The 14,375-nt window shown below is 45.5% G+C and overlaps 1 protein-coding gene across 2 annotated transcripts; it reads right to left on the reverse strand.

Annotated features, from left to right (window-relative positions):
* Positions 1-911: 911 nt before the first annotated feature.
* On the reverse strand, positions 912-13,804 carry xdh (xanthine dehydrogenase). 2 transcript variants are annotated; one of them, XM_079185785.1, is made up of 35 exons: positions 13,554-13,804; positions 12,933-12,990; positions 11,669-11,765; positions 11,344-11,452; positions 11,049-11,175; positions 10,911-10,972; positions 10,666-10,758; positions 10,504-10,584; positions 8,405-8,549; positions 8,221-8,313; positions 7,855-8,006; positions 7,339-7,432; positions 7,059-7,168; positions 6,776-6,960; positions 6,464-6,626; positions 6,291-6,380; positions 6,045-6,214; positions 5,837-5,963; positions 5,636-5,755; positions 5,396-5,492; positions 5,186-5,310; positions 4,741-4,874; positions 4,579-4,666; positions 4,341-4,427; positions 4,066-4,257; positions 3,850-3,995; positions 3,641-3,722; positions 3,433-3,528; positions 3,122-3,325; positions 2,982-3,034; positions 2,789-2,903; positions 2,020-2,085; positions 1,738-1,926; positions 1,492-1,659; positions 912-1,326 (listed from the first exon to the last, which is right to left on the reverse strand). In XM_079185785.1, exons 1-35 carry the CDS (start codon positions 13,632-13,634, stop codon positions 1,276-1,278), a joined length of 4,050 nt encoding a protein of 1,349 aa, XP_079041911.1. In that variant the 5' UTR covers positions 13,635-13,804; the 3' UTR covers positions 912-1,275. The 2 variants fall into 2 exon arrangements, with proteins under 2 accessions (XP_079041911.1, XP_079041912.1); XM_079185786.1 differs by lacking the exons at positions 10,504-10,584; positions 10,666-10,758; positions 10,911-10,972; ... (3 more) ...; positions 12,933-12,990; positions 13,554-13,804 and adding an exon at positions 9,019-9,023.
* Positions 13,805-14,375: the final 571 nt, after the last annotated feature.

Below are 14,375 nucleotides of genomic sequence, written 5' to 3' on the forward strand. Positions count from 1 at the left end.
CGTGTTCACACTAGAGTACCGTGTTCCCACTAGAGTACCGTGTTCCCACTAGAGTACCGTGTTCTCACTAGAGTACCGTGTTCCCACTAGAGTCCCGTGTTCCCACTAGAGTCCCGTGTTCACACTAGAGTACCGTGTTCCCACTAGAGTACCGTGTTCTCACTAGAGTCCTGTGTTCTCACTAGAGTACCGTGTTCTCACTAGAGTACCGTGTTCATACTAGAGTACCGTGTTCTCACTAGAGTACCGTGTTCATACTAGAGTACCGTGTTCCCACTAGAGTCCCGTGTTCACACTAGAGTACCGTGTTCCCACTAGAGTACCGTGTTCTCACTAGAGTCCCGTGTTCTCACTAGAGTACCGTGTTCCCACTAGAGTCCCGTGTTCTCACTAGAGTACCGTGTTCACACTAGAGTACCGTGTTCCCACTAGAGTACCGTGTTCCCACTAGAGTACCGTGTTCTCACTAGAGTACCGTGTTCCCACTAGAGTCCCGTGTTCACACTAGAGTCCCGTGTTCACACTAGAGTACCGTGTTCCCACTAGAGTACCGTGTTCCCACTAGAGTCCCGTGTTCCCACTAGAGTCCCGTGTTCACACTAGAGTACCGTGTTCACACTAGAGTACCGTGTTCTCACTAGAGTCCTGTGTTCTCACTAGAGTACCGTGTTCTCACTAGAGTACCGTGTTCTCACTAGAGTACCGTGTTCATACTAGAGTCCTGTGTTCTCACTAGAGTACCGTGTTCACACTAGAGTACCGTGTTCTCACTAGAGTCCTGTGTTCTCACTAGAGTACCGTGTTCTCACTAGAGTACCGTGTTCTCACTAGAGTACCGTGTTCTCACCCTTGTTGGTTTAAAGAGAGTTTATATTTAGCTATAATCAGCTTTACTGTCATATGAATAAACATCCAGTGAAATGTGCTTTATTTTTTTCATTCATACAGTGCAATAATTCTATAGAACATTGTACAGTGATCATTAATCCGAATCTGACTCGCATCATACATGAACACCAATCAGTGTGAACACTTATTATAAATCTAATGATTATATCAGCTGATCTCAGCTGAAATAACTGTGTGTCCTTTAAGGAAGATATTATGCTGCCTGATAGCTAACAGTGTTGATTCAAGTTTAAACGTATTGAACAGGAGCATCTTTACCAACATCATCAACTATTAATCAAGTCCTGATCAGTTTGTGATATTTAATGATTGTGCTTCGGTACTTCAGTGGTTCTCCATCAGTGGTGGTTTCCTGTGTCTCTGGTCCTAGACTTGTACAGACCAGGGGCTGAAGGTCCCAGGTTCTGCAGGAGGACACTGAAAGAAGAATAACAGTTGGTATGTTAACTTTGTTTTCGGCCTCTTGGTTCCAGTATATTCAGATATTTTAGACAACAGGCACCATTAAGAAGTGTTTTTCCAGCATCTGTGCTCAGTTCTCCCCGAGTAGCGTCTCTAAATACCAGTGAGATCTTTTCCTACCAGTTTGGTGAATCTGTCGCTGCAGGCGTTGCGGATCCTCTCGGTGGAGGCGGGGCTGTCCAGCCTGAAGGGACCACTGATGCCCGACTCCCCCCGGGCAGCGGTGATGGCGTCTTTGATGGCGTAGAAGTTCGCCGCGGCCAGAAAGAGAGGAGGCTCACCGACAGCCTGGAGGGAAGAAATATGAATTAAAAGGTCCGTAGTGGTTCTGTTTCAATAGTTCTGAGGAGTGATTGGGGTCAAGACCTTGGAGGAGAAGATGGCCTTGTCGTTCGGTGCGTCCCGGAGCAGCGAGACGGTGAGACGGGTGGGGATGTCACCAAAACCCGGGATCTTATAAGAACCGGGACCCCGAGTGAGGAGGACGCCCTGAGGCGAATAATGCAGCTCCTCCATGGTGAAGAGACCCAGACCCTGAACGAACGCCCCCTCCACCTGAGGAGACACGGGGAGGACACTTTGACCTGAAGGAGGCGCTACAGGAACGGTCAAAGGAAAGTGCAATGACCAACGCATCGGTCGACTCACCTGTCCGATGTCAATAGCCGGGTTGAGGCTGTGACCGACGTCCATCACTATGGTGCTACTCAGGTTCTACAACACAAAGAAACATATTTATTCAACATGATATAAAACAAAACACATGTCTAACTTCTGGTTTTTGGAACATCTTGTTATAACAGTTATAACACAGTTATAATGATTCTGATCATAGATATTCAGCGTGTTCACAACTTTATCTTCATGTGTGTCAGAGATGAATTTAAATATACATCTTAAACCTGAAACCTATCTACGTCATGTTTTAATGTTTGTTAAACTCTCAGTAGTGATAACTAAATGATATGATTATTATACATATTACAAACTAAACACTTTAAAAACTTGATTATGTTGGTCAGACACTATGCTACGCTGATTAGCGTAACATGTGTGGTGTTTGTTATAAATGTACGTTGGTACATAGAGGGTGATGAGAAGCTGTACATGGAGGGACTTAGGACCCAGGGGAACGTAGGGGAAGGAAACAGGAAGTGACGCCACACAAACAGCCGTTCATCCCTCACTGCCTGGTTCTTGTGTTAAAAATGTTGCTTAATAATAATTTTAAAAAACTGCGTTAACGCGCGATAAAATAATTGTCGGCGTTAATGAATTCGTTAACGCGATAATAACACGTTAACTTGCCGCACTAATATATATATATATATATATATATATATATATATATATATATATATATATATATATATATATATATATATATATTATACTTTGTCCGTCTCAGTGTTCACACCTTACGAGCTCCGGTCAGACAGTCGATCTCCACCTCTGAACAGGCGACTCCGTAGGTGAAGTAGTTGAACGCTCGGCCCGAGTTTGAGTCAAAGTCATAACCAAGATCTGGAGTCCTGATAAGAAAACAAGAAACAGTGAAACTCCATCCTGGATTTTATAGAATCAACACATTTCCTGAACAGGTGACTTACTTGTAGAAACCGTTTGCACTGAGGTTGACTCTGTCAAAATACGCTGCTCTCACCTGGAACACAGAACTACAATGAGGAGACTTACTCCTGACAGACTATAATGTGGACAAACAGAATAAAGTACTCCTGCTCTTGCTCACCCAGTCTTCCCATGATCCTTTGGGGTTCTGGGTCTTGTAGGGCTCCAGGCGTTTCTCGAGGATCTCACAGGCGTTCTGCACGGCGGCCCCGTTGAGGTCCGAGGATGCGGAGGCAGCGGTGGGGCTGGTGTTGGGGACCGTGTTGGTGCTGGTCTCTGAGATGTGGATCTTTGAACAGGGGATACCCAGAACCCTGCTGGCAACCTGGACCAACAGACACAGCTTTTTAGGACAACATTGGAGTCCCCCAAGGTCTCAGATTGGGCCCCTTTACTGTTCAGTGCGCGTAGTGGTCTGATTAGTTCAGGTACCTGGACCATCTTGGTGTGGAGTCCTTGTCCCATCTCCGTCCCTCCGTGGGTCAACAACACCGAGCCGTCGGTGTAGATATGAACCAGAGCTCCAGCCTGCAGACGCACAGAGAAACATGGACGAAAGCAAATTCATGACGTCACGAAACCCAAATGTTCTACATTCCTTCAGTCTTTGAACAGTTTGTTAGTCGTTGTTGGATCAGACCTGGTTGAGGAAGAGGGCGGTGAAGCTGATGCCGAACTTGGTGGGGACGATGGCGAGGCCTCGTTTGGTCCACCGGTTCTGTCTAACAGAAAAGAACAGAAACTTATTTATTTTGGTACAGTCATAAAACTCGGACCCATCACAAAGTCTCGAGACCTTAAACTGGACCGTGTTACTTGTTGAAGGACTCAACACTAAACTCAGATTACCTGTTGTAAAGGTCGACGGCGGCTCGACACTGCTGGTATCCAGAGCGGGACAGACACTCGTCCCAGCAGCGGTCCAGGGTGAATTGATTCAGGATCTGGTTGTAGGGCGTCGAATCACCTTCCACATACAGGTTCAACCGGCGCACCTGCAGGGAAGACAGGGTCACTGACTGGACGCTGCTCATGACGTCTGACTTTATTCATCCAGCTATGTACCTCATCGGTTGGCCTGCCCAGACTCTGAGCCACATCGGTCATCCAGCTCTCGGCGACCATCATGCCTTGTGGCCCTCCGAAGCCCCTGAAGGCCGTGTTGGACGGCAGGTTGGTGCGGCACAGGAAGCCGCGGCCGCGCACGTTGGCCACGCTGTACGAGTTCTCCATGTGGAACAGAGCGCGCTCCATGACCTTCAACACGGAGGCACACATCGGTGAGAAACATCAGCATGTCGTCAGCAAAGAGAGGCACGTTGTTCGTAAACGATACCCACCGACAGAGAGAGGTCCATGGAGTTTCCAGCGTTGCTGTAGTACGACACGTCCAAAGCCACGACCTTCCCGCTGTTTAGAAAACCCACCTGGAGCAGAAGTAATGATTACAGATGTGTTGTAGCTTCACACATTTTTGTAAATGCTGAGGGTCACATTAGTGAATCAGAACAAAGCAAACACCCTGCAGGTCAAACTCCTTCTACTGGTGCTAACACTACAGATGGAGGCTCCTCCCACCTTGTATTTCCCAAAGAAGGGGTGCCTTCCTCCCGTCACCAACATGTCCTCATCTCTGTCCAACATGCACCTCACGGGTCTCTTCAGCCTGACACAAGAAAGCAGAAAATAGTTAGACAGCAAAAAGACAGCTAAGTAAGGAAAAATGATTTCCAGACCTACTTGTTTGCTGCCACGGCGACCACAGTGGACAACACAGTGGTTCGGGTCTCCTTCCCCCCAAAGCCTCCACCCATCCTCTTCACCCGGACCACCACCCTGTTAGCAGGGACGCCCAACGCCTTGGCCACCAGAGACTGACACCAACAGAAAACAAGATATATATATTCTATATACTGTATATATGGATTGTTACCTGTGTTTAGAGTATTGTTACCTGTGTTTAGAGTATTGTTACCTGTGATTAGAGTATTGTTACCTGTGTTTAGAGTATTGTTACCTGTGATTAGAGTATTGTTACCTGTGTTTAGAGTATTGTTACCTGTGTTTAGAGTATTGTTACCTGTGATTAGAGTATTGTTACCTGTGTTTAGAGTATTGTTACCTGTGATTAGAGTATTGTTACCTGTGTTTAGAGTATTGTTACCTGTGTTTAGAGTATTGTTACCTGTGTTTTTGAAGCGGACTGAGTAGAAACAAAGAGCTCCATCTCTCCATCTTCGCCTCGAGGAACAGCCAGAGTGACGTTTGTCTCCAGGTAGAAATGTTCCTGACCTCCCATGTGCATCTCACCTGTCAGATAATTCATCAATAATCAGTCAGTAATCAATACCTGTCCAGCTGGACTCAGGAGGAAGTCACACGCAGACAGTCTTACCCTCCAGGATGTGGTCGGCCTGTTTAAACCCTGCCTCCAGGTCGCCATTCTGGAGGGTTCTGATTGGCTGATAGAAGGACTGGGCAGCAATGGCCTCCTGTCAATCAAACCAACAACAGATTTATTTCCAGATGAGCAAAATTTAAGAACTTCTGCTGGGTGGCTTGTGAGCTTCCCCCAGGGGATCAATAAAGTTTTATTAAATATTAAAACATCCCATCCAGGTGTTTCTGGTCTCACCTGGATGGTGACGACCGGCTGCAGCTCTTCATACTGGATCCTGACGGCTTTGGCGGCTCTCTGAGCATGAAGCTGAGTGTCGGCCACCACGGCGCCGATGATGTGACCGACACACGTCACCTGCAGCAAAGAAGGAAACATCATCAACCTGTCCATCAACCTGAGGGATTCTCCTGATTGGTCGGAGAAACAGAAACACACCTGGCGGTCGGCGAGGATGGTTTCGTCGTACTGGACGGGTCCGGTGGCGTTGCTGCCGGGGATGTCATCAGCAAACACACAGCAGACCACGCCCGGCATACTCTCTGCTGCTGAGGTATCTATGGAGCTGGAACACACACCTGGTCAGACCGAACAGGTGTGTGTGGGGTTCAGGTGTGTGTGTGTGTGGTTCAGGTGTGGTTCTTACAGGATGTGGGCGTGTGCTCTGCTGCTGGTGATGAGAGACAGGTAGAGCTCGTTCTCGTACAGCGGCACGTCGTCGCAGTAAACCGCCTCGCCCGTCGCCTGCTTCAGGGCCGACAGGTGCATGATGGGACGGCCCACTACGTCGTCTTGGCCCCGCCCCTCCGGCACCGCCTGAAGGAGACATGTGACATCACACAGACCTGGACCCTAAAACTGGTTCTTTTACTCCAGAGACAGACCGTGTTACCTGGTAGACCTGCACGCTGGACGGGGTCTCTGGGTGAAACACGTCTGCGGCGCTTTGACAGTCGGACCGGACCTCCTCCGCTTTCACCCCCTGACAAGTTCAACACAGGAAGTGAGTTCAGTGAATGTCAGAATAAAGTTAAAAGTTAAATAAAAGACTTTAAATGCTGAGACCTGGTCTCTGAGCTTCTGCAGCACCGTCAGGTAGAACTTGTAGAACAGGCTGAGGGTCAACGTTCTCCGGTACGTCACCATGCCACCCGGCGCAGAGGGGTCGAGGGTCAATTCCTCGGCCAATGAGGAGCAGGCGTCCTGCAGAAGCTCCTCCCCCCACCGCCTGATGACAATTAAAGACACACACACATATAATGTTGATGATGTTGCTTGTCTCTTCGTCATTATCGTCTCTACGTGGACACCTGACATCAGAGAGTTAAAGACACACACACACATATAATGTTGATGATGTTGCTGATTGGCCGTCACCTTCCCAGCAGCTTCTTCTCCGTCTGAGTGGCCAGCGTCGTGGTGGCCGCCATGCCGCCGTAGCTCAGCCTCAGGTCCTCCACCGTGTCGGTGCCGGGGTGGAAGGTCACGCTCATCGCCGCGGTCACGATGCTGATGTCGTCCTCGCGGCGCGGCGACTGTTTGAAGGCGGAGACAAACTGATTCTGAAGAGGAAGAACAAAAACACTGCTGGTCAGAGGCAACAGTGACCGCGTGGTTGCTAGTTGACTGACTTCTTCTTCGGGGGGGACGCTGCTTCTACCTTCTTGCTGTAAGGGATCTCTATGGAGACCAGGACCTCCTGCGGTCGCACCGTCGTCCTCCGGTAACCGGTGAAGAAAGACTCGTCCATCCGGACCACACGGCTGCCGTCTGAGGGTACAGATGTAGGGCTAGTTGTCTTTGTACTCTGAGTGTTTCCAGGCAGAATGAGTGACTCAGCAGTTTGGATTAAAGGTCTGACGGACATGGAGTCAGTAAACACAGTGTGTGTGTGTGTGTGTGTGTGTGTGTGTGTGTGTGTGTGTGTGTGTGTGTGTGACCTTTGTCAAACAGCGTGAGTTTGCACCCTGTTGCCATGAACACTGGGTTCAGGTCTGAGATGGGACTCGCTGTCATGATGTTTCCTCCGACGGCCTGAAAACAATGAATCATATCCAACATTGACGTTTGTGAAATAAAAAAAGAATCAAAAATCATCAGCAGAAAGTGACTCATTCAAACTTTCCTAAACCTAGATGTCCACTTTTCCAGGTACCTTGAACTCAGCACTAACTGCTGGAGAAGAGTACTGCAACGTGTTTAATATTGATGGACTGACACAAAAAGCTTTAATCTCCCAGGTCCCTTGAAATACCCACATACTGTGTGTATCTCCTGGAAAGGTCTTCACTCTCCCAGTGTCCTTGAACTACCCATCGGCACTGATTAACAGTTGGAGCAGCTCCCACAAATACCAGCCTGTTTCCTGGTAATGCTCCACCATCTTCTGGGAAAACCCTGCTCTCCCAGTGTCCCTGAACTACGCGCCTGATTTAAGCCATTGAGAATAGACTCACCGCGACGTTGCGGATCTGCAGTCCGGCAAACCAGCGCAGCTGTTCCAGAATGGCGAGGAAGACCTCGGTCCGATGGGGAGGAAGAGTCTCCACTTCCTGTCTAAGCACCGCCCCCATGTGGCTGAGCGTGCACGCTGCACCGAACACCACGCCTGAACACACCCAAACAAACACACACTGTTAAACGTCAGATAGACTGACAAATATCGGAGGAATCCTGGAGAGATTCAGAGTCTCCAGAGGTTGAACCCTCACGACTTTGGCAATCTGGCGCCACCAGCAGGTGGACGGGCGCGGCTCATTGGTCAGGAGGATAATTATTCTGAAACGCCAATAGTTTTAAAGCTCCAAAACCAAACTCCTCACCGTCCTCAGTGTGTCTCACTTCGTTCAGTTCAGGGATGAAGGCCGGCGCCAGGATGACCGGGTACACCATGTTCTTAAACTTCACCTCGATACCTAAACACACACAGGAAGTGACTGAATGAGTGAACGAATAAATGAATGAATAAATAAATGAGAGCGATTAGTGAGAGACAGACATACTGACCCACTTCGGTGTTTCCCACCACCACCCGGGCCTCCGGATGTTTCCACTTCAGACGCAGAAACTCGTCCAGACTGTCGGGCTGCAGCCATGTTGCCCTGTCGCCACGGAAACACAGTGAGGCTGACCTTTCACCTTTGGTGAGAGACTAGACGGGAGGAAAAAGAAAGGTTTGTAACTTCCTGCAGTTTCTGGATCACCTGAACCCCTCACTCCGTATTAAAACCAAACACTGTATTCAACTCTACGCTGACGACGTCCCGGTTTATACGGAAGACGAGACTCTTCAAGAGTTCAGTGGTGATCTATTGATTGTTTACCTTGAGTTCAGTGATGATCTATTGATTGTTTTCCTTGAGTTCAGTGGTGATCTATTGATTGTTTACCTTGAGTTCAGTGGTGATCTATTGATTGTTTACCTTGAGTTCAGTGATGATCTATTGATTGTTTTCCTTGAGTTCAGTGGTGATCTATTGATTGTTTACCTTGAGTTCAGTGGTGATCTATTGATTGTTTACCTTGAGTTCAGTGGTGATTTATTGATTGTTTACCTTGAGTTCAGTGGTGATCTATTGATTGTTTACCTTGAGTTCAGTGGTGATCTATTGATTGTTTACCATGAGTTCAGTGATGATCTATTGATTGTTTACCTTGAGTTCAGTGATGATCTATTGATCGTTTACCTTGAGTTCAGTGATGATCTATTGATTGTTTACCTTGAGTTCAGTGATGATCTATTGATTGTTTACCTTGAGTTCAGTGATGATCTATTGATTGTTTACCTTGAGTTCAGTGGTGATCTATTGATTGTTTACCTTGAGTTCAGTGATGATCTATTGATTGTTTACCTTGAGTTCAGTGGTGATCTATTGATTGTTTACCTTGAGTTCAGTGGTGATCTATTGATTGTTTACCTTGAGTTCAGTGGTGATCTATTGATTGTTTACCTTGAGTTCAGTGGTGATCTATTGATTGTTTACCTTGAGTTCAGTGGTGATCTATTGATTGTTTACCTTGAGTTCAGTGATGATCTATTGATTGTTTACCATGAGTTCAGTGGTGATCTATTGATTGTTTACCTTGAGTTCAGTGGTGATCTATTGATTGTTTACCTTGAGTTCAGTGGTGATCTATTGATTGTTTACCTTGAGTTCAGTGGTGATCTATTGATTGTTTACCTTGAGTTCAGTGATGATCTATTGATTGTTTACCATGAGTTCAGTGGTGATCTATTGATTGTTTACCTTGAGTTCAGTGGTGATCTATTGATTGTTTACCTTGAGTTCAGTGGTGATCTATTGATTGTTTACCTTGAGTTCAGTGGTGATCTATTGATTGTTTACCTTGAGTTCAGTGATGATCTATTGATTGTTTACCATGAGTTCAGTGGTGATCTATTGATTGTTTACCTTGAGTTCAGTGATGATCTATTGATTGTTTACCATGAGTTCAGTGATGATCTATTGATTGTTTACCATGAGTTCAGTGGTGATCTATTGATTGTTTACCTTGAGTTCAGTGGTGATCTATTGATTGTTTACCTTGAGTTCAGTGGTGATCTATTGATTGTTTACCTTGAGTTCAGTGATGATCTATTGATTGTTTACCTTGAGTTCAGTGATGATCTATTGATTGTTTACCTTGAGTTCAGTGATGATCTATTGATTGTTTACCTTGAGTTCAGTGATGATCTATTGATTGTTTACCCTGAGTTCAGTGATGATCTATTGATTGTTTACCATGAGTTCAGTGATGATCTATTGATTGTTTACCTTGAGTTCAGTGGTGATCTATTGATTGTTTACCTTGAGTTCAGTGGTGATCTATTGATTGTTTACCTTGAGTTCAGTGGTGATCTATTGATTGTTTACCTTGAGTTCAGTGATGATCTATTGATTGTTTACCTTGAGTTCAGTGGTGATCTATTGATTGTTTACCTTGAGTTCAGTGATGATCTATTGATTGTTTACCATGAGTTCAGTGATGATCTATTGATTGTTTACCTTGAGTTCAGTGATGATCTATTGATTGTTTACCTTGAGTTCAGTGATGATCTATTGATTGTTTACCTTGAGTTCAATGGTGATCTATTGATTGTTTACCATGAGTTCAGGAGGGAAGATGACTTCCTGTGTGGGGTCAAAGGGTGTGAAGTCTGCTGCGTTGAATAAAGACGTTGATTCCTGAACAACAGACAGTTTATCACAGTCAGAAACATGAAACATGCTGATCTGAAAACAGTTCATTAAATAGTTATGACTTACATCAATGACTTCCTCTGAGCTTTCCTCAGCTCCGCTCCCGTTGACCATACAGCAGCCGTTGTCCCGCCCCCTGCCACCACAGCACCCCCCCTCCTAAAGGAAAAACACACCAGTTAACTAGTGTGTTTACAGGTGAATGTGTGTGTTATTGTGTGTTTACAGGTGAATGTGTGTGTTATTGTGTGTTTACAGGTGAATGTGTGTGTTATTGTGTGTGTTTACAGGTGAATGTGTGTGTGTCTCACCACAGTGAAAGTCTTGTACCCCTCCAGTATCGGTCTGTATCCGGTGCAACGACACAGATTTCCTGAAAAGAATAAATAGTTTTCTTAGTTGTGTCGTTGTAGTTCTGACATATTTGTTTGCTGTTTGAGGTGCTTTACCTTGGAAAGCTTCCTCCACGTCGGCCATGTTGGGCGTCGTGTTGTTCCTCAGCAGAGCGTACATGGACATGACGATCCCCGGAGTACAGAATCCACACTGAGAGCCGTGAGCTCTCGCTATTCGCTCCTGAACATCAAAACATATTTATAATAACGTGATAAAACAAGTTCACATTAAAACATCGTCTCAACAGAGACACCTGGGACTCGTTATCGTCTCTACTTGGACGTCTTGGAGTTTATCGTCTTTACTTTAACACGAGTCAAAGAAGTGAAACTAAAGTTCGTGTTTTACCTGAACAGGATGTAGTTTTCTCGCGACGCTGCCGATGCCCTCCACGGTCGTCACAGCGACCAGGTGCAGCGAGCACAGCGGGGCCAGACAGGCGTTAACGGCGAAGTGACTGGACGGAGTTAGAGACTCGTAATCTGCTCACATACGGTTCATTCATCAGCTGTGAAATCAGTTCGTCTGAATGTGTCAGATGGAAGCACATGACGGGACGGTTCACCACACACACACACACACACACACACACACACACACACACACACACACACACACACACACACACACACACACACACACACACACACACACACACACACACTAAGGATACAGCAGCTGTTGAGTGTGTGTTTGGTATCTGGACAGCATGACGGTGCAGGCGCCACATCCGCCTTCAGCACAGCCCAGTTTGGTTCCTGTTAGACCCACTACACACAGAGACAACAGGACATTATGAATCATTGATGAGGATCATCAGTCCAGTCAGCTTTCAGAGACACTTTGACCTCAAACTTCAAACTGAAACAGTTCTTCTGTAAATGAATAGATGACGGTGAAAGATTGAACCAGGGCAGCTCATCATCATCTCTACTTGGACACCAAGACGTCTGTTTCAGAAGTCTTTAAGGAGCACATGACCCTTGATAAGGTGCCTTAGGTCATTGAAGAGGCTCACGTAGTCCTTGGGGAGACACTGGGATCAAAGGATCGTCTATGGTCCCTGAACTGGTTCCAGGAGTCTTTGGAGAAGCTCAAACATAACGTGTTTAGATCCCTAGAACCTCCTCAACAAGCCCCGGAACATCCTTCAGACCCCTGCAACCTCCTCAAGGACTCTCAGGGCAACAGGAAACCAGGAGGCCATGAAGGAGACTCGAGGTTCTGAGTCTGTTGTTTCACACTTTGAACCAGCTGATTAAGATCTCAGACGGCCACTGACCTCACAATCAATCTGCTTTCATAAGACCAATAAACACCAATAAACCACACTCATCACATCAGAACACATTTAAAAACAGAAACTCCAGCCGGAGCTTTTCAATTCATTTAAAAACGAACGTGTCAGCGATCACGACAAACGGACTTTGTTCCTTCAAGCTGAAGCCGAAAAACTAACGATCAGCTGAAAAGTGGCAGATTGAACAACAACAGAAGGTAAAAACATGAAAAACAAGAACTGAAAGTTTTGAGAAGTTGTGAAACAGGAAACCTGACGAGGTCAGAATGAGGAAAAAGTACAAAAGTACAACATGAAACTATGTCAATCACTGTGTAGCCCCGCCCCTAAAGCATCCCCTGCTTTATGGTCTGTGTGACTCTAAATGGACCATCATCTACTAAATGAACATCATGCTGTATTGAAGAAGACTTGAAACTAGAGATTGAGACCATAAACTCATGTTTACAATGTTTACTGAGGTAATAAATCAAGAGAGAAGTAGAGTCATTTTCTCATAGACTTCTATACAACCAGAGGAGTCGCCCCCTGATGGACACTAGAGAGAATGCAGGACTACAGACAGGTGCAGGTCTGTCTCTGTGTGTGCGTGTGCGTGTGCGTGTGCGTGTGCGTGTGCGTGTGCGTGTGTTCCTACGTTTCCTCCTCAGATACGTCAGCAGGCTGGTCTCAGGATCTGCGTTTCTTTCAACAATCTGCAGCACAAAGAGAATCAAATATATTTAATAATCCATTTGTTGATTGACAGATTTAACAGTTTCATGATATTTGATTATTAAAAACAGTTTTAGAAATCTACCTTTAGTTATTAAATATAAAGTCAATAAACAAACACGTGATATATTTCATAACGCTTTTTAATTAAACTGCTTTGAGGCCAAAATAAATGAAAAAAGAAAAGAAAGAATTTATTGTTTCATGTTTTCATCATTTAGACTGAATAAAGTGAACTCTTCTTCTTCTTCGTGTGTTTCTTTGATAATCTCTCCTTCACGGACTCTTCATCACTTTGTTCCGCGTGTCTCTTGTTTTCACGCTTCTTTCATAAAGTTCTCAGATCAGAGTATGTGTATATATATATGTATATATGTGTATATATGTACATGTATGAGTGTATATACATGTACATATGTACATACATGTGTAATAACTGTGTGACTCTTGTTACATATTAATCCGTTATGTAAAGGCTGAAGACTAAAGTCCACCTTCATGCTTCTAAAGTCGCTCTTTGTAATTTAAAGGAGAGTTTTTCTACCTTCTTTCCGTTAACGAAGAAGACGAGTTCGTCAGACCCGGACCCGGAGCGGGTCTCGGTGTCGGCCGTGGTCCCGTTCATCTCCGCGTTGATCCCGGTCCTCTGCGTCCTCTGGAGCGGGTCCTCCTGCACTGATCCGGATCACAGTGATCCGATGGGTGGACCGTCCGCAGGGAGGTGTGTCCTTCAGGGGCCCGCGGGCCACCCGGGGCCCCGAGACCCACCGAGACCCACCGAGCCGGCCGAACCTCCCGGTGCGTTCAGGGACTCGGTAATCACCGCCAACTTCATTAAACACCGATCATTCATTAATGGGTCATCTTCAGATGATCAGTGACGTCATCAGCTAATTATTCACAGTTTAATGGTCACGGTCAGGAGGCGTTCACGTGCTCCGGAGGACGGTCGTAAAACACAGTAAATATATATATAAATAACATCAATATATAAAAAAGATCAGCTAATGTATTAATATAATACAACATAATAATATAAACACACATTTATTTCTGTATTTAATGGATTAAACACTATAACAGAATGAATTAGAAATATTTATATATAAAGATAAATGAGGAAGCAGAAACATTTGTTTCTGGGTCATCTGCTGCGTTTACTTTCTATTTATTGTCTATTGTTGTAATAAATCAAACGTTTAATGTCTGATTTTTCTTTCAGGAGCCTGAAGACGAAACTAAAAATGTGAGAAAATAAAAGTCAGGAACAGCTGATCAGTGAATGATTAACGGAAGACACGTGAGATCAGATCCGACCTCATTTTAAACATTTTAAACATGTATTGTTACTATTTCAATGTTTTCT

The sequence above is a fragment of the Pholis gunnellus genome (assembly GCF_910591455.1).
Source record: "Pholis gunnellus genome assembly, chromosome: 24".
NCBI classification, from domain to species: Eukaryota; Metazoa; Chordata; class Actinopteri; order Perciformes; family Pholidae; genus Pholis; species Pholis gunnellus.